Here is a 19,266-nt window from a genome sequence, read left to right as displayed (position 1 = left end):
CTATAAGTAAAAACAGCTGAACTCTTATGGAGTGTAAAGCGTGTGCTTCAGTCTAACAATCTCAGATCCCGTTAACTTCCCTTTGTTTCCCTTAAAGCCAACAGGGTTGGTCCCTCTGCGCTGGCACAGTCTGGCACAGACTGGCACAGACGTCCCTGTAGCCAAGTGTTGATGAGGATGTTATTCTTAAAAAAGCGTGGGCTCGCAGCTTTGTGTCACAATCATTAAATACTGGTTGGCTTTAATCACCAAATTGACAGTCCTGGCACCTTCCAGTTACACTGTCTGTAGCCCACTACGACTCAGCCCAAAAAATAGTGACAAATGAAATCCTAAAGCGGCAGGGACAGATATTCAGAAAGAAGGGACTCTGTTTTAAACGAAAGTTCAACAGCTGTATTTGAGTTGCTTGATTGTTTTATTAAATTAGTAAATAGAGGACTAGCTGCCAACCAAGGTGTGTGTGTGTGTGTGTGTGTGTGTGTGTGTGTGTGTGTGTGTGTGTGTGTGTGTGTGTGTGTGTGTGTGTGTGTGTGTGTGTGTGTGTGTGTGGAGAAGAAGGCAGTGTGTGTGACTGTTGTGTGTGTGTACATATGAGTGTGTGTATGAGATACACAACTGGATGGAGTGATGAAAAGTGAGAAGAAACTGAGAAATTGCGAGAGAAGAGTGAGGTTAGAGTGAGGGAAGAGCGAGGAAAGAGCGAAGGAAGAGCGAGGGAAGATTCGAGGGAAGAGCGAGGGAAGAGCGAGGGAAGAGCGAAGGAAGAGCGAGGGAAGATTCGAGGGAAGAGCGAGGGAAGAGCGAAGGAAGAGCTAGGGAAGAGCGAGGGAAGAGCAAGGGAAGTGAAAAGCGACGAAGTGAAAGGGAAGAGCGAAGGAAGAGCGAAGGAAGATTCGAGGGTAAAGCGAGGGAAGAGCGGGGGAAGAGCGAAGGAAGAGCGAGGGAAGAGCGAAGGAAGAGCGAGGGAAGATCGAGGGAAGATTCGAGGGAAGAGCGAGGGAAGAGCTAGGGAAAAGCGATGAAGTGAAAGAGAAGAGCGAAGGAAGAGCGAGGGAAGAGCGAGGGAAGAGCGAGGGAAGAGCGAGGAAAGAGCGAGGAAAGAGCGAGGAAAGAGTGAAGGAAGTGCGAGGGAAGAGCGAGGGAAGAGCGAGGAAAGAGCGAGGAAAGAGCGAGGAAAGAGCAAGGAAAGAGTGAAGGAAGTGCGAGGGAAGAGCGAGGAAAGAGCGAAGGAAGAGCGAGGGAAGTGAAAAGCGACGAAGTGAAAGGGAAAAGCAAGGAAAGTGAAAAGCGACGGACATGAAAGGGAATAGCGAGGGAGGCTAGAAAATGCAATTAACGGAGAGGAGAGATGAGATAGGAGAGGTCTAATTGAGCAAAACCCCAATTACTGCTTTATTATGGATGACTGTCTAGAGGTCGGGGCCCAAAATGGAGGAACATGTCTCACTTCAAAACCCAGGCAAAAAAGAGCAATAAAATATTCCAGGAGTTACTGTGAAAAGAGATGGTGTCGATCCTGTTCCACACATGGTTTAGTTGTCTCCCCAAACTCAGAAAAACAAAAACAAAGATCCCTCTTCCCTGGTGAAATTCCTCAATAAATCAGCTCTCAAGAGCAACCAGTTGATTGAGTAATGTAGTTCTCACAAGTCTGTTTCATGAAATATTGTGATGTAAAGGAAGTGTGAGTGGGGGGGGGGATTATTTTCAGGAAAAAAGTGAAACTGCTTGACTCAAATGGAATTTGATTGGAGAGTCATTGCTCCCCCAATCGCCCCTCCAGAGCGCGTGACTTCGTCTCATGAAAGATATCTGGCAGACAAAATGTTGCCGTTTCAAAGCTGGTGAGCTGTGAAGTTCACAAGTATAAAATATGCAAATGAGATGAGAGGGCATCTCTCTCTCTCTCTCACACACACACACACACACACACACAAACTTTCATCCACCAAAAATAGGCATACAGTATTTGCGAGCTATCCCACAGTTATAGAATTTCCAGACGAAAAGGGAAAAAGCCAAACGGGAGTGTGTGTGTGTGTTTGCATATGGGTGTGTGTGTACTGTATGTGTGTGTCCTGCCCAGTGATGAATCTGAATACACAGCGTGAGCTGACGTTCTACACATCCAACACAGCAGGTCTGCCCTTTCAGGCTAATAGAAACAGCAGCCAGATGACAGACTCTTTCATTACCGTTCCCTCTCTCCCCATCCTCCTATTACCATTCCCTCTCTCCCACCTCCCTCCTATTACCATTCCCTCTCTCCCCCTTCCTCCTATTACCGTTCCCTCTCTCCCCATCCCTCCTATTACCAAAAATTATGAAATGTATACATTCTCCACTGTAAGTCGCTCTGGATAAGAGTGTCTGCTAAATGACTAAAATGTAAAATGTATTACCGTTCCCTCTCTCCCCATTACCTCCTATTACCGTTTCCTCTCTTCCCATCCTCCTATTACCGTTCCCTCTCTCCCCATCCTCCTATTACCGTTTCCTCTCTCCCCATCCTCCTATTACCGTTCCCTCTTTCCCCCTTCCCTCCTATTACCGTTCCCTCTCCCCCATCCTCCTATTACGTTCCCTCTCTCCCATCCTCCTATTACCGTTCCCTCTCTCCCCCATCCTTCCTATTACAGTTCCCCCTCTCCCCTTTCCGCCTATTACCATTCCCTCTCTCCCCATCCTCCTATTACCGTTCCCTCTCTCCCCCTTCCCTCCTATTACCGTTCCCTCTCTCCCCCTTCCTCCTATTACCGTTCCCTCTCTCCCCATCCCTCCTATTAAAAAATTATGAAATGTATACATTCTCCACTGTAAGTCGCTCTGGATAAGAGTGTCTGCTAAATGACTAAAATGTAAAATGTATTACCGTTCCCTCTCTCCCCATTACCTCCTATTACCGTTTCCTCTCTTCCCCTTCCCTCCTATTACCGTTTCCTCTCTCCCCATCCTCCTATTACCGTTCCCTCTCTCCCCCTTCCCTCCTATTACCATTCCCTCTCTCCCATCCTCCTATTACCGTTCCCTCTCTCCCCCTTCCCTCCTATTACCGTTCCCTCTCCCCCATCCTCCTATTACGTTCCCTCTCTCCCATCCTCCTATTACCGTTCCCTCTCTCCCCATCCTCATATTACCGTTCCCTCTCTCCCCCTTCCCTCCTATTACCGTTCCCTCTCTCCCCCTTCCCTCCAATTACCGTTCCCCCTCTCCCCCATCCCTCCTATTACCATTCCCTCTCTCCCCCATCCTTCCTATTACAGTTCCCCCTCTCCCCCTTTCCTCCTATTACCGTTTCCTCTCTCCCCCTTCCTCCTATTACCATTCCCTCTCTCCCCCTTCCTCCTATTACCGTTCCCTCTCTCCCCATCCCTCCTATTACCATTCCCTCTCTCCCCCTTCCTCCTATTACCATTCCCTCTCTCCCCCTTCCCTCCTATTACCATTCCCTCTCTCCCCATCCCTCCTATTACCATTCCCTCTCACCCCCTTCCTCCTATTACCGTTCCCTCTCTCCCCATCCCTCCTATTACCGTTCCCTCTCTCCCCCTTCCCTCCTATTACCATTCCCTCTCTCCCCATCCTCCTATTACCGTTCCCTCTCTCCCCATCCTCCTATTACCGTTCCCTCTCTCCCCCTTCCCTCCTATTACCATTCCCTCTCTCCCCATCCTCCTATTACCGTTCCCTCTCTCCCCCTTCCCTCCAATTACCGTTCCCCCTCTCCCCCATCCCTCCTATTACCATTCCCTCTCTCCCCCATCCTTCCTATTACCATTCCCTCTCTCCCCATCCCTCCTATTACCGTTCCCTCTCTCCCCCTTCCCTCCTATTACCATTCCCTCTCTCCCCATCCTCCTATTACCGTTCCCTCTCTCCCCATCCCTCCTATTACCGTTCCCTCTCTCCCCATCCTCCTATTACCATTCCCTCTCTCACCATACCTCCTATTACGTTCCCTCTCTCCCCTTCCCTCCCATTACCGTTCCCTCTCTCCCCCATCCCTCCTATTACCGTTCCCCCTCTCCCCCCATCCTCCTATTACCGTTTCCTCTCTTCCCCTTCCCTCCTATTACCGTTTCCTCTCTCCCCATTCTCCTATTACCGTTCCCTCTCTCCCCCTTCCCTCCTATTACCATTCCCTCTCTCCCATCCTCCTATTACGTTCCCTCTCCCCCATCCTCCTATTACCGTTTCCTCTCTTCCCCTTCCCTCCTATTACCGTTCCCTCTCTCCCCCATCCCTCCTATTACCGTTCCCTCTCCCCTTCCCTCCTATTACCGTTCCCTCTCTCCCCCTTCCTCCTATTACCGTTCCCTCTCTCCCCTTCCTCCTATTACCGTTCCCTCTCTCCCCCTTCCCTCCTATTACCGTTCCCCCTCTCCCCCCATCCTCCTATTACCGTTTCCTCTCTTCCCCTTCCCTCCTATTACCGTTTCCTCTCTCCCCCCATCCTCCTATTACCGTTTCCTCTCTTCCCCTTCCCTCCTATTACCGTTCCCTCTCTCCCCCTTCCCTCCTATTACCGTTCCCTCTCCCCATCCTCCTATTACTGTTCCCTCTCTCCCCCATCCTCCTATTACCGTTCCCTCTCTCCCCCATCCCTCCTATTACCGTTCCCTCTCCCCCTTCCCTCCTATTACCGTTCCCTCTCTCCCCCTTCCTCCTATTACCGTTCCCTCTCTCCCCTTCCTCCTATTACCGTTCCCTCTCTCCCCCTTCCCTCCTATTACCGTTCCCTCTCTCCCCCTTCCCTCCTATTACCGTTCCCTCTCTCCCCATCCTCCTATTACCGTTCCCTCTCTCCCCCTTCCCTCCTATTACCGTTCCCTCTCTCCCCCTTCCCTCCTATTACCGTTCCCTCTCTCCCCCTTCCCTCCTATTACCGTTCCCTCTCTCCCCTTCCTCCTATTACCGTTCCCTCTCTCCCCCTTCCCTCCTATTACCGTTCCCTCTCTCCCCTTCCCTCCTATTACCGTTCCCTCTCTCCCCATCCCTCCTATTACCGTTCCCTCTCCCCCTTCCCTCCTATTACCGTTCCCTCTCTCCCCCTTCCCTCCTATTACCGTTCTCTCTCTCCCCATCCTCCTATTACCGTTCCCTCTCTCCCCCTTCCCTCCTATTACCGTTCCCTCTCTCCCCTTCCCTCCTATTACCGTTCCCTCTCTCCCCCTTCCCTCCTATTACCGTTCCCTCTCTCCCCCTTCCCTCCTATTACCGTTCCCTCTCTCCCCCTTCCCTCCTATTACCGTTTCCTCTCTTCCCCTTCCCTCCTATTACCGTTCCCTCTCTCCCCCATCCCTCCTATTACCGTTCCCTCTCCCCCTTCCCTCCTATTACCGTTCCCTCTCTCCCCCTTCCTCCTATTACCGTTCCCTCTCTCCCCTTCCTCCTATTACCGTTCCCTCTCTCCCCCTTCCCTCCTATTACCGTTCCCTCTCTCCCCCTTCCCTCCTATTACCGTTCCCTCTCTCCCCATCCTCCTATTACCGTTCCCTCTCTCCCCCTTCCCTCCTATTACCGTTCCCTCTCTCCCCTTCCCTCCTATTACCGTTCCCTCTCTCCCCTTCCTCCTATTACCGTTCCCTCTCTCCCCCTTCCCTCCTATTACCGTTCCCTCTCTCCCCATCCTCCTATTACCATTCCCTCTCTCCCCCTTCCCTCCTATTACCGTTCCCTCTCTCCCCTTCCCTCCTATTACCGTTCCCTCTCTCCCCCATCCCTCCTATTACCGTTCCCTCTCCCCCTTCCCTCCTATTACCGTTCCCTCTCTCCCCCTTCCCTCCTATTACCGTTCTCTCTCTCCCCATCCTCCTATTACCGTTCCCTCTCTCCCCCTTCCCTCCTATTACCGTTCCCTCTCTCCCCTTCCCTCCTATTACCGTTCCCTCTCTCCCCCTTCCCTCCTATTACCGTTCCCTCTCTCCCCCTTCCCTCCTATTACCGTTCCCTCTCTCCCCTTCCCTCCTATTACCGTTCCCTCTCTCCCCCTTCCCTCCTATTACCGTTCCCTCTCTCCCCCTTCCCTCATATTACCGTTCCCTCTCTCCCCCTTCCCTCCTATTACCGTTCCCTCTCCCCCATCCTCCTATTACCGTTCCCTCTCTCCCCCCTTCCCTCCTATTACCGTTCCCTCTCTCCCCATCCTCCTATTACCGTTCCCTCTCCCCCTTCCCTCCTATTACCGTTCCCTCTCTCCCCCTTCCCTCCTATTACCGTTCCCTCTCTCCCCCTTCCCTCCTATTACCGTTCCCTCTCTCCCCCTTCCCTCATATTACCGTTCCCTCTCTCCCCCTTCCCTCCTATTACCGTTCCCTCTCCCCCATCCTCCTATTACCGTTCCCTCTCTCCCCCTTCCCTCCTATTACCGTTCCCTCTCTCCCCATCCTCCTATTACCGTTCCCTCTCCCCCATCCTCCTATTACCGTTCCCTCTCTCCCCTTCCCTCCTATTACCGTTCCCTCTCTCCCCCTTCCCTCCTATTACCGTTCCCTCTCTCCCCATCCTCCTATTACCGTTCCCTCTCTCCCACTTCCCTCCTATTACCATTCCCTCTCTCCCCCTTCCCTCCTGTTACCGTTCCCTCTCTCCCCCTTCCCTCCTATTACCGTTCCCTCTCTCCCCTTCCCTCCTATTACCGTTCCCTCTCTCCCCCTTCCATCCTATTACCGTTCCCTCTCTCCCCCTTCCCTCCTTTTACCGTTCCCTCTCTCCCCCTTCCATCCTATTACCGTTCCCTCTCTCCCCCTTCCCTCCTATTACCATTCCCTCTCTCCCCATCCTCCTATTACCGTTCCCTCTCTCCCCTTCCCTCCTATTACCATTCCCTCTCTCCCCATCCTCCTATTACCGTTCCCTCTCTCCCCTTCCCTCCTATTACTGTTCCCTCTCTCCCCCTTCCCTCCTATTACCGTTCCCTCTCTCCCCCATCCCTCCTATTACCATTCCCTCTCTCCCGATCCTCCTATTACCGTTCCCTCTCTCCCCATCCTCCTATTACCGTTCCCTCTCTCCCCATCCCTCCTATTACCATTCCCTCTCTCCCCCTTCCTCCTATTACCGTTCCCTCTCTCCCCTTCCCTCCTATTACCGTTCCCTCTCTCCCCATCCCTCCTATTACCGTTCCCTCTCTCCCCCTTCCATCCTATTACCGTTCCTCTCTCCCCATCCTCCTATTACCGTTTCCTCTCTCCCCTTCCCTCCTATTACCGTTCCCTCTCTCCCCCTTCCATCCTATTACCGTTCCCTCTCCCCCTTCCCTCCTATTACCGTTCCCTCTCTCCCCATCCTCCTATTACCGTTCCCTCTCTCCCCATCCTCCTATTACCGTTTCCTCTCTCCCCTTCCCTCCTATTACCGTTCCCTCTCTCCCCCTTCCATCCTATTACCGTTCCCTCTCCCCCTTCCCTCCTATTACCGTTCCCTCTCTCCCCCTTCCCTCCTATTACCGTTCCCTCTCTCCCCATCCTCCTATTACCGTTCCCTCTCTCCCCCTTCCCTCCTATTACCGTTCCCTCTCTCCCCTTCCCTCCTATTACCGTTCCCTCTCTCCCCCATCCCTCCTATTACCGTTCCCTCTCCCCCTTCCCTCCTATTACCGTTCCCTCTCTCCCCCTTCCCTCCTATTACCGTTCTCTCTCTCCCCATCCTCCTATTACCGTTCCCTCTCTCCCCCTTCCCTCCTATTACCGTTCCCTCTCTCCCCTTCCCTCCTATTACCGTTCCCTCTCTCCCCCTTCCCTCCTATTACCGTTCCCTCTCTCCCCCTTCCCTCCTATTACCGTTCCCTCTCTCCCCCTTCCCTCCTATTACCGTTTCCTCTCTTCCCCTTCCCTCCTATTACCGTTCCCTCTCTCCCCCATCCCTCCTATTACCGTTCCCTCTCCCCCTTCCCTCCTATTACCGTTCCCTCTCTCCCCCTTCCTCCTATTACCGTTCCTCTCTCCCCTTCCTCCTATTACCGTTCCCTCTCTCCCCTTCCCTCCTATTACCGTTCCCTCTCTCCCCCTTCCCTCCTATTACCGTTCCCTCTCTCCCCATCCTCCTATTACCGTTCCCTCTCTCCCCCTTCCCTCCTATTACCGTTCCCTCTCTCCCCCTTCCCTCCTATTACCGTTCCCTCTCTCCCCTTCCTCCTATTACCGTTCCCTCTCTCCCCCTTCCCTCCTATTACCGTTCCCTCTCTCCCCATCCTCCTATTACCATTCCCTCTCTCCCCCTTCCCTCCTATTACCGTTCCCTCTCTCCCCTTCCCTCCTATTACCGTTCCCTCTCTCCCCCATCCCTCCTATTACCGTTCCCTCTCCCCCTTCCCTCCTATTACCGTTCCCTCTCTCCCCCTTCCCTCCTATTACCGTTCTCTCTCTCCCCATCCTCCTATTACCGTTCCCTCTCTCCCCCTTCCCTCCTATTACCGTTCCCTCTCTCCCCTTCCCTCCTATTACCGTTCCCTCTCTCCCCCTTCCCTCCTATTACCGTTCCCTCTCTCCCCCTTCCCTCCTATTACCGTTCCCTCTCTCCCCCTTCCCTCCTATTACCGTTCCCTCTCTCCCCTTCCCTCCTATTACCGTTCCCTCTCTCCCCCTTCCCTCATATTACCGTTCCCTCTCTCCCCCTTCCCTCCTATTACCGTTCCCTCTCCCCCATCCTCCTATTACCGTTCCCTCTCTCCCCCTTCCCTCCTATTACCGTTCCCTCTCTCCCCATCCTCCTATTACCGTTCCCTCTCCCCCTTCCCTCCTATTACCGTTCCCTCTCTCCCCCTTCCCTCCTATTACCGTTCCCTCTCTCCCCCTTCCCTCCTATTACCGTTCCCTCTCTCCCCCTTCCCTCATATTACCGTTCCCTCTCTCCCCCTTCCCTCCTATTACCGTTCCCTCTCCCCCATCCTCCTATTACCGTTCCCTCTCTCCCCCTTCCCTCCTATTACCGTTCCCTCTCTCCCCATCCTCCTATTACCGTTCCCTCTCTCCCCATCCTCCTATTACCGTTCCCTCTCCCCCATCCTCCTATTACCGTTCCCTCTCTCCCCCTTCCCTCCTATTACCATTCCCTCTCTCCCGATCCTCCTATTACCGTTCCCTCTCTCCCCATCCTCCTATTACCGTTCCCTCTCTCCCCCATCCCTCCTATTACCATTCCCTCTCTCCCCCTTCCTCCTATTACCGTTCCCTCTCTCCCCCTTCCCTCCTATTACCGTTCCTCTCTCCCCCATCCCTCCTATTACCGTTCCCTCTCTCCCCCTTCCATCCTATTACCGTTCCCTCTCTCCCCATCCTCCTATTACCGTTTCCTCTCTCCCCTTCCCTCCTATTACCGTTCCCTCTCTCCCCCTTCCATCCTATTACCGTTCCCTCTCCCCCCTTCCCTCCTATTACCGTTCCCTCTCTCCCCATCCTCCTATTACCGTTCCCCTCTCTCCCCATCCTCCTATTACCGTTTCCTCTCTCCCCTTCCCTCCTATTACCGTTCCCTCTCTCCCCCTTCCATCCTATTACCGTTCCCTCTCCCCCTTCCCTCCTATTACCGTTCCCTCTCTCCCCTTCCTCCTATTACCGTTCCCTCTCTCCCCATCCTCCTATTACCGTTCCCTCTCCCCCTTCCCTCCTATTACTGTTCCCTCTCTCCCCCTTCCCTCCTATTACCGTTCCCTCTCTCCCCATCCTCCTATTACCGTTCCCTCTCTCCCCCATCCCTCCTATTACCATTCCCTCTCTCCCCCTTCCCTCCTATTACCATTCCCTCTCTCCCCATCCTCCTATTACCGTTCCTCTCTCCCCATCCTCCTATTACCGTTCCCTCTCTCCCCCTTCCCTCCTATTACCGTTCCCTCTCTCCCCATCCTCCTATTACCGTTCCCCCCTCTCCCCCGTCCTCCCATTACCATTCCCCCTCTCCCCCTTCACTCCTATTACCGTTCCCTCTCTCCCCCATCCCTCCTATTACCATTCCCTCTCTCCCCATCCTCCTATTACCGTTCCCTCTCTCCCCATCCTTCCTATTACAGTTCCCTCTCTCCCCATCCTCCTATTACCATTCCCTCTCTCCCCATCCTCCTATTACCGTTCCCTCTCTCCCCATCCTCCTATTACCGTTCCCTCTCTCCCCCTTCCATCCTATTACCGTTCCCTCTCTCCCCATCCCTCCTATTACCGTTCCCTCTCTCCCCATCCTCCGATTACCGTTCCCTCTCTCCCCCTTCCATCCTATTACCGTTCCCTCTCCCCCTTCCCTCCTATTACCGTTCCCTCTCTCCCCATCCTCCTATTACCGTTCCCTCTCTCCCCATCCTCCTATTACCGTTCCCTCTCTCCCCCTTCCATCCTATTACCGTTCCCTCACTCCCCCTTCCCTCCTATTACCATTCCCTCTCTCCCCCTTCCCTCCTATTACCATTCCCTCTCTCCCCCTTCCCTCCTATTACCGTTCCCTCTCTCCCTGTTACGGAGACAGCTATCCTGTGTATGTATCCTGTGTGTGTGTTTCTTGTCTCTCCTTCTGTCCTTCTCCCCTCACAGGTGACAATCATCATTCCCCCAATCAGTCACTAATCAGTCCCCAAACAGAAGACACCTGCTCATCTTCCCTCACCCAATCACAGCCCCTTTCCCTTGGTTTAAATCCCAGTCAGTTGTTTTCTCCCCGAGATCAATCTTTGTGTTCATTCTCTCTCTATCTCTCGCTCTCTCTCTGTGTCCCCATCTCTCTCTTTCTGTATTGATCTGTATTTTGTATTGCAACTACATGTCACTTTGTCCATCCCACCTGTGAGTATTGTTTTGTTGTTTGACTGTTTGTTTGTTTGGTGGGAAAAGGGGGTACCAAGACAAGTCGCCCATGGGCATACATTACCCGTAGGAATACTTTGTCTAAGTACCCTAGTTAAAACTGGGCGGACCACCCACTGTATTTTTGGTTAGTTAGCTAGCTGTTATTGAAATAGGCTAGTCTAGTTTAGGGGTGTTTTGGATTATTGTTTCTTTGCTTGGGTCCAGCTCAGCGCCTTTTCTCACTACCCGATTACCATGGGGTTAAAATAAACCCTGAGTGTTTGACGGTAGATTTCAGTTGTCTGTGGTTTTTGTTTTCACTGTTACTTTTCTCCATTATAATTTGCAGGAGTTATGTTACGGGTCTCGAATCCATCCCCCCTAGACTGCAAGGCCAAAAGGGATTCGTAACACGCCCCATCCCTCCTATTACTGTTCCCTCTCTCCCCCTTCCCTCCTATTACCATTCCCTCTCTCCCCCTTCCCTCCTATTAACGTTCCCTCTCTCCCCCTTCCCTCCTATTACCGTTCCCTCTCTCCCCCTTCCCTCCTATTACCGTTCCCTCTCTCCCCCTTCCCTCCTATTACCGTTCCCTCTCTCCCCCTTCCCTCCTATTACCGTTCCCTCTCTCCCCCTTCCCTCCTATTACTGTTCCCTCTCTCCCCTTCCTCCTATTACCGTTCCCTCTCTCCCCTTCCATCCTATTACCGTTCCCTCTCTCCCCCTTCCTCCTATTACCATTCCCTCTCTCCCCCTTCCATCCTATTACCGTTCCCTTTCTCCCCCATCCTCCAATTACCGTTCCCTCTCTCCCCCATCCCTCCTATTACCGTTCCCTCTCTCCCCCTTCCCTCCTATTACCGTTCCCTCTCTCCCCTTCCCTCCTATTACCGTTCCCTCTCTCCCCCTTCCCTCCTATTACCATTCCCTCTCTCCCCCTTCCCTCCTATTACCGTTCCCTCTCTCCCCTTCCCTCCTATTATGTTCCCTCTCTCCCCCATCCCTCCTATTACCGTTCCCTCTCTCCCCTTCCCTCCTATTATGTTCCCTCTCTCTCCCATCCCTCCTATTACCGTTCCCCCTCTTGCTTGGAGTTTGCAAAAAGGTGCCTAAAACAATATTCTCTGGTGTGATGAAACCAAGATTAAACTCTTTGGCCTGAATGCCAAGCGTCATGTCTGGAGGAAACCAGGCACCGCTCATCACCTGGCTAATACCATCCCTACGGTGAAACCTGGTTGTGGCAGCATCACGCTGTGGCGATGTTGTTCAGTGGCAGGGACTGGGAGACTAGTCAGGATTAAGGGAAAGATGAACGGAACTAAGTACAGAGAGATCCTTGATGAAAACCTGCTCCAGAGCGCTCAGGACCTCAGACTGGGGCAAAGGTTTACATCCAACAGGAGAGTGACCCTGAGCACACAGCCAAGTCAACGCAGGAGTGGCTTCAGGACAAGTCTCTGAATGTCCTTGAGTGGCCTAGCCAGAGCCCGGACTTGAACCCGATCAAACATCTCTGGAGAGACCTGAAAATAGCTGTGCAGCGAAGCTCCTCATCCAACCTTATCAAACTTGAGAGGATCTGCAGAGAAGAATGGGAGAAACTCCCCAAATACAGGTGTGCCAAGCTTGTATGATCATACCCAAGAAGACTCTAGGCTGTAATCACTGCCAAAGGTGTTTCAACAAAGTACTGAGTAAAAGGTCTGAATACTTATGTAAATATGATATTTCAGTTTTTTATTTTTATTACATTTGCAACAATTTCTAAAAACGTGTTTTTGCTTTGTCATTATAGGGTATTGTGTGTAGATTGATGGGGGTAAAAAAGATTTCATACATTTTAGAAGAAGGCTGTAACGTAACAAAATGTGGAAAAAGTGAAGGGGTCTGAATACTTTCCAAATGCACTGTATATCTCAGTAAAGGAAAGATTGGGGGAATCAGGGTCAGGGAGAGATACGCGCCCGGGTTAGCCCCCACAGTTGAAACTTGTCCCCCCTTAGTTTTAGTTTTATGTCCCTATACAAAAATAGCAAAAAAGTTCAAATGTTTGAGTGACAGATTGGCGCAAAATCTGTATCTCCTCTGCGCTTTATCGGCACCATGGACAGAGAGCCTGCCAGAGTGATAAGGGGAAAGCCACTGGGTGGTTAGGTATGACTCCTCTGGGTTTCCATAAAAATCATGAAAAACCCTGCTCATCTGTGGTAGGCTACGTGAATAACGTGGTAGGCTACGTGAATGATGTGATACACCTCCGCCTGTTATATTTTGATTTATAAGGTCGGGGTCACAGGTGAAGCTGCTTCGCTCAACTCTGCCTCACACCCCACCACTACAGAGTTTAGTTAGCTTCTTAACTAGCTGTAAAAGGTCTTAGTTATTAGCCTATTTAGCTCTAACCAGCTAATCTGCCACAATGTATATCAGAAATCAAATCACCGAGGCCACCACCAAGCCCAGCAGCGATGATGCTGCCGAGCTCCAGCTAGCACCAAGTGCAGAGCCTACCAACCCTTCCACAAGCACCGCCAGGATAATGGCTCCACAGCCACTTCCACCTCCGACTGTTCCTGACATGTTTTGGAACAGAGGAGCCAGCCCAGACTAGCCTATTGAATCCTACCCATGTTTTGGAACAGAGGAGCCAGCCCAGACTAGCCTATTGAATCCTACCCATGTTTTGGAACAGAGGAGCCAGCCCAGACTAGCCTATTGAATCCTACCCATGTTTTGGAACAGAGGAGCCAGCCCAGACTAGCCTATTGAATCCTACCCATGTTTTGGAACAGAGGAGCCAGCCCAGACTAGCCTATTGAATCCTACCCATGTTTTGGAACAGAGGAGCCAGCCCAGACTAGCCTATTGAATCCTACCCATGTTTTGGAACAGAGGAGCCAGCCCAGACTAGCCTATTGAATCCTACCCATGTTTTGGAACAGAGGAGCCAGCCCAGACTAGCCTATTGAATCCTACCCATGTTTTGGAACAGAGGAGCCAGCCCAGACTAGCCTATTGAAGCCTACCCATGTTTTGGAACAGAGGAGCCAGCCCAGACTAGCCTATTGAATCCTACCGTTGCTGCAGGTTTTCTGTCCAGAAACCTTCATTTAATAGCAACTGGTTCATAGGAAGAGAGTGGCTGGAGGGTCTCTGCATTTTAACTTTTATGTTTATAGTGGTATAGCGTGATATAAGCAGAATTCAATATAATTCCAATGCAAGAACCCAAATGACGCCCCTGGGTATAGCTACATATCGATATGTTTCATCATAGAAATAGATAGTCTATATTCTGTTTTTATGGTAGCCCATTGCTTGGTTGTAAATGGAACTGTACGTATTGGAAACATGTTTACAGTAGGCAGGCATTGATTAAATGATTACGTGGGTGGGTTGAATTCGATCCACAGAAGTGTATTGTGCCATATCGCAATGTGTTGCTGAATTTATGAGCTGCATGATTTTCCATGTTTGAAGCGTAAATAGGCTAAATATAGATTGTGTCATGCCTTTATCGATCTGATATTTAGATTGTAGGCCTATAGTACACCTACCGCTAGTTTGTTCTGTTCACATTCATTCACATAGGCTGTTTGGAATAGGTGAATTACCCTATCTATCTTGTAGCCTATATTCATTGTCAAATGGCCTTGCTTTAGTGGCAACCTGTCACTTCAAAAGCACTCAATGGTCTTGGAGTCGTTGCATTTGAACTTTATGTTTATTGTGGTATAGCGTGATATAAGCAGAATTCCAACGCAGGAATCCCCCAAAATTGTGCAACCTCACTGATTTCAACAGCCCCCACTTTAGCCTGGAGGGATACTTCTCTGAAGCAATGCTTTTCAATCCTGGTTCAAGACACCCATAAGGTGTGCTGTCTATTCTTCTATCCCTGCACAATACATCTGCTATCAAGTACTCATCACGTTCTTCTATCCCTGCACAATACATCTGCTATCAAGTACTCATCATGTCCTTGGTGAACTGAATTAGGCTTGTGTTATTATAGCAAACAAATAACGTTTTGCAATGGAAAATTAAAACATGTTTCTTATTGGACAAGTTTAGATAGTACGTCCCTGTTTCACACTGTTCCCTGCACACCCTGTGGGTCACCCATAACACCCTGTGGGTCACCAGAACCCATAACACCCTGTGGGTCACCCATAACACCCTGTGGGTCACCAGAACCCATAACACCCTGTGGGTCACCCATAACACCCTGTGGGTCACCCATAACACCCTGTGGGTCACCCATAACACCCTGTGGGTCACCAGAACCCATAACACCCTGTGGGTCACCCATAACACCCTGTGGGTCACCCATAACACCCTGTGGGTCACCAGAACCCATAACACCTATCGGAACTGCTCTAAAAAAGATTGACATTGAAAAGTGAACCTTAATGCGTTGACAATAAGGGAGCAGCGATGCAGAAAGACAAACACAGAAAGGCGAACCGCAGGAGGCTGTTTCCACTTACTCCCCATAATCCTGCACAGGCTCTCAGAAACATGGGTGTGATGTTGGTTCAGACAAAATAGCAATGAATATATTTGAATAATACATATTCAAATGAAAAGAATGTGAATTTGAGATTAACTAGAAAACAGGGAGAGGACAGGGAATCCAAACACACATTCAAGCAAGTGCATGCCTGCCTACCTACCAGGGCACTTAAGAAAGCGCACACACACATACACATAGAGGCAGACAGACAGACAGACAGACAGACAGACAGACAGACAGACAGACAGACAGACAGACAGACAGACAGACAGACAGACAGACAGACAGACAGACAGACAGACAGACAGACACACAGACAGACAGACACACAGACACACAGACACACAGACACACAGACAAGCAATGGCTCTAGAGCCATCAAGTCTGGGGGCTGTCAAAACAATACAGTGTCAGGGTGGACGGGTGGTTTCTTACCTTCGATGGCGAAGGGCTTGCCCACAGTGAGCAGCTTGCAGTCTGCATCGATGGACACCTCGTAGTCCAGCAGGGCCTTGTCCATGATGAAGGCATCAAGCTGAGGGGGATCTACCCTTCAACACACAGGGAGAAGGGGTTATACACGTCCAAATCACCACACACCAAACAGGCCACGTCCCAATCACCACACACCAAACAGGCCACGTCCTAATCACCACACACCAAACAGGCCAAATCATAAAACACCAAACAGGCCACGTCCCAATCACCACACACCAAACAGGCCACGTCCCAATCACCACACACCAAACAGGCCAAATCATAAAACACCAAACAGGCCACGTCCCAATCACCACACACCAAACAGGCCAAATCACAACACAACAAATAGGCCACGTCCCAATCACAACACAACAAATAGGCCACGTCCCAATCACCACACACCAAACAGGCCACGTCCAAATCACCACACACCAACTAGGCCATGTTCCAATCACAACACACCAACTAGGCCACGTCCCAATCACAACACACCAACTAGGCCACATCCTAATCATTGCAAACCACAAACAAAACAGGTGAAGTTTGAAATTGACCATGTCTCAATCCTATGCACTACACATCAAAAAGGCTATGTCCTCCCTCATTCCAGATTCAGCACATGGCTCTCGTCACCATCATGTTTATACTTCATGTCTCAGTGTAAATGGGGGGCTCAGAATCAGTCCTCCAGGGAAATTGGACAGAAGGAGAAGGGTAAAGCAAAGCCATTAGATATACGTTTTATTGTCACATATTAATCGCCTGTCTGACCAAACAAAACCGGAATGAATGCAGACAGAGTACAGTGCCAAAATCAGGCACTCAACTTCCATTATGATGCTGACTCCTGACTAGGCACATCAGCTGAACCAGAGAGGATTATGGGTCATGGGAACTATCATAATGGAGGTTCAAGATGTCAAAACTGCACATTATCAAATGTGTCAGCTTTGGAGTCCTCTGACTTCAGATTCAATTGTAAGGAGGGGATGACCTCTTGGGTAAGAAATCAACAGTGGATATTACTAGCAATTTTCGCTTTGGCTGTTTAATCAAACCATCCATCAAACCATCCACTTAGAAGAGTGGACTCTTATTCCAGAAGGAATAAACTTGTCACGTCTACTCCCGCTCCCCCTCTCTGGCGCTCAATGTCGCCGGTTTACTAACCACTGGTCCTGGCAACCCATCATTATTCACACCTGGCAACCGTCATTACGCACACCGCTTCAGGTAGTATTGTTTATGTTTTCCTTGTTACACGCTGCTCATGTTTTGTATTCCTTCCATGGTTGTTTTCATTAAAATCACACTACACTTGCTTCCAGACTCCCTGGGTCTACGTTACTGTCACGCTCTGACCTAGGAGAGCTGTGTTTTGTCTGTTTAGCTAGGCCAGGGTGTGATAGGTGGGTGGGCATTCTATGTTTTGTGTTCTATGTTTTGGCCGGGTATGGTTTCCAATCAGAGGCAGGTGTCTATCGTTGTCTCTGATTGGAAGCCATACTTAGGCAGCCTGTTTTTCCTTTGTTTTTTTGTGGGTAGTTGTTTTCCGTTTAGTTGTAAGTACCCAACGGAACTGTCTGCTGTAATTTTTTGTTTAATTTGTAAAGTGTTCATTTCTTTCATTAAACTCAAGATGAACATATTCCACGCTGCACCTTGGTCTACTCATTTTGACGCCTGTGACAGTTATAGAATACTACCTCGAAAAAAATATATATACAGTGGGGCAAAAAAGTATTTAGTCAGCCACCAATTGTGCAAGTTCTCCCACTTAAAAAGATGAGAGAGGCCTGTATTTTCATCATAGGTACATGTCAACTATGACAGACAAAATGAGAAAAAAAATTCCAGAAAATCACATTGTAGGATTTTTAATGAATTTATTTGCAAATTATGGTGGAAAATAAGTATTTGGTCACCTACAAACAAGCAAGATTTCTGGCTCTCACAGACCTGTAACTTCTTCTTTAAGAGGCTCCTCTGTCCTCCACTCGTTACCTGTATTAATGGCACCTGTTTGAACTTGTTATCAGTATAAAAGACACCTGTCCACAACCTCAAACAGTCACACTCCAAACTCCACTATGGCCAAGACCAAAGAGCTGTCAAAGGACACCAGAAACAAAATTGTAGACCTGCACCAGGCTGGGAAGACTGAATCTGCAATAGGTAAGCAGCTTGGTTTGAAGAAATCAACTGTGGGAGCAGTTATTAGGAAATGGAAGACATACAAGACCACTGATAATCTCCCTCGATCTGGGGCTCCACGCAAGATCTCACCCCGTGGGGTCAAAATGATCACAAGAACGGTGAGCAAGAATCCCAGAACCACACGGGGGGACCTAGTGAATGACCTGCAGAGAGCTGGGACCAAAGTAACAAAGCCTACCATCAGTAACACACTACGCCGCCAGGGACTCAAATCCTGCAGTGCCAGACGTGTCCCCCTGCTTAAGCCAATACATGTCCAGGCCCGTCTGAAGTTTGCTAGAGAGCATTTGGATGATCCAGAAGAGGATTGGGAGAATGTCATATGGTCAGATGAAACCAAAATAGAACTTTTTGGTAAAAACTCAACTCGTCGTGTTTGGAGGACAAAGAATGCTGAGTTGCATCCAAAGAACACCATACCTACTGTGAAGCATGGGGGTGGAAACATCATGCTTTGGGGCTGTTTTTCTGCAAAGGGACCAGGACGACTGATCCGTGTAAAGGAAAGAATGAATGGGGCCATGTATCGTGAGATTTTGAGTGAAAACCTCCTTCCATCAGCAAGGGCATTGAAGATGAAACGTGGCTGGGTCTTTCAGCATGACAATGATCCCAAACACACCGCCCGGGCAACAAAGGAGTGGCTTCGTAAGAAGCATTTCAAGGTCCTGGAGTGGCCTAGCCAGTCTCCAGATCTCAACCCCATAGAAAATCTTTGGAGGGAGTTGAAAGTCTGTGTTGCCCAGCGACAGCCCCAAAACATCACTGCTCTAGAGGAGATCTGCATGGAGGAATGGGCCAAAATACCAGCAACAGTGTGTGAAAACCTTGTGAAGACTTACAGAAAACGTTTGACCTGTGTCATTGCCAACAAAGGGTATATAACAAAGTATTGAGATAAACTTTTGTTATTGACCAAATACTTATTTTCCACCATAATTTGCAAATAAATTCATTAAAAATCCTACAATGTGATTTTCTGGATTTTTTTTCTCATTTTGTCTGTCATAGTTGAAGTGTACCTATGATGAAAATTACAGGCCTCTCTCATCTTTTTAAGTGGGAGAACTTGCACAATTGGTGGCTGACTAAATACTTTTTTGCCCCACTGTATATGGCAGACTGTTGGCGAACAAGGACACCTACTCCACCAACACCACAATCAGCTGGCACAACTGCGTGCGCCAACGGATGAGGTCCTTCGCATCCTCCACCACCTCGACACCACACGAGAGTATTCACTTTCAAATAGCAGAGCCCTCTATCATGAGTCATCC

At 50.0% G+C, this 19,266-nt stretch overlaps 1 protein-coding gene across 1 annotated transcript in view; it reads right to left on the bottom strand.

The window, feature by feature from the left end:
• LOC106573964 (glutamate receptor ionotropic, NMDA 3A) overlaps positions 1-19,266 on the bottom strand; it is a 38,810-nt gene that overhangs the window by 9,363 nt on the left and 10,181 nt on the right. The window contains exon 5 of the mRNA XM_045697303.1: positions 15,728-15,843. Coding sequence (XP_045553259.1) covers positions 15,728-15,843 — 116 coding nt within the window. The remainder of the gene's footprint in view (positions 1-15,727; positions 15,844-19,266) is intronic.

The sequence above is a fragment of the Salmo salar genome, chromosome ssa16 (genome assembly GCF_905237065.1).
Source record: "Salmo salar chromosome ssa16, Ssal_v3.1, whole genome shotgun sequence".
In the NCBI taxonomy this organism is placed as follows: Eukaryota; Metazoa; Chordata; class Actinopteri; order Salmoniformes; family Salmonidae; genus Salmo; species Salmo salar.
Note: the sequence above shows the minus strand (reverse complement) of the source record. Positions and strands in the feature narration are given on the sequence as shown.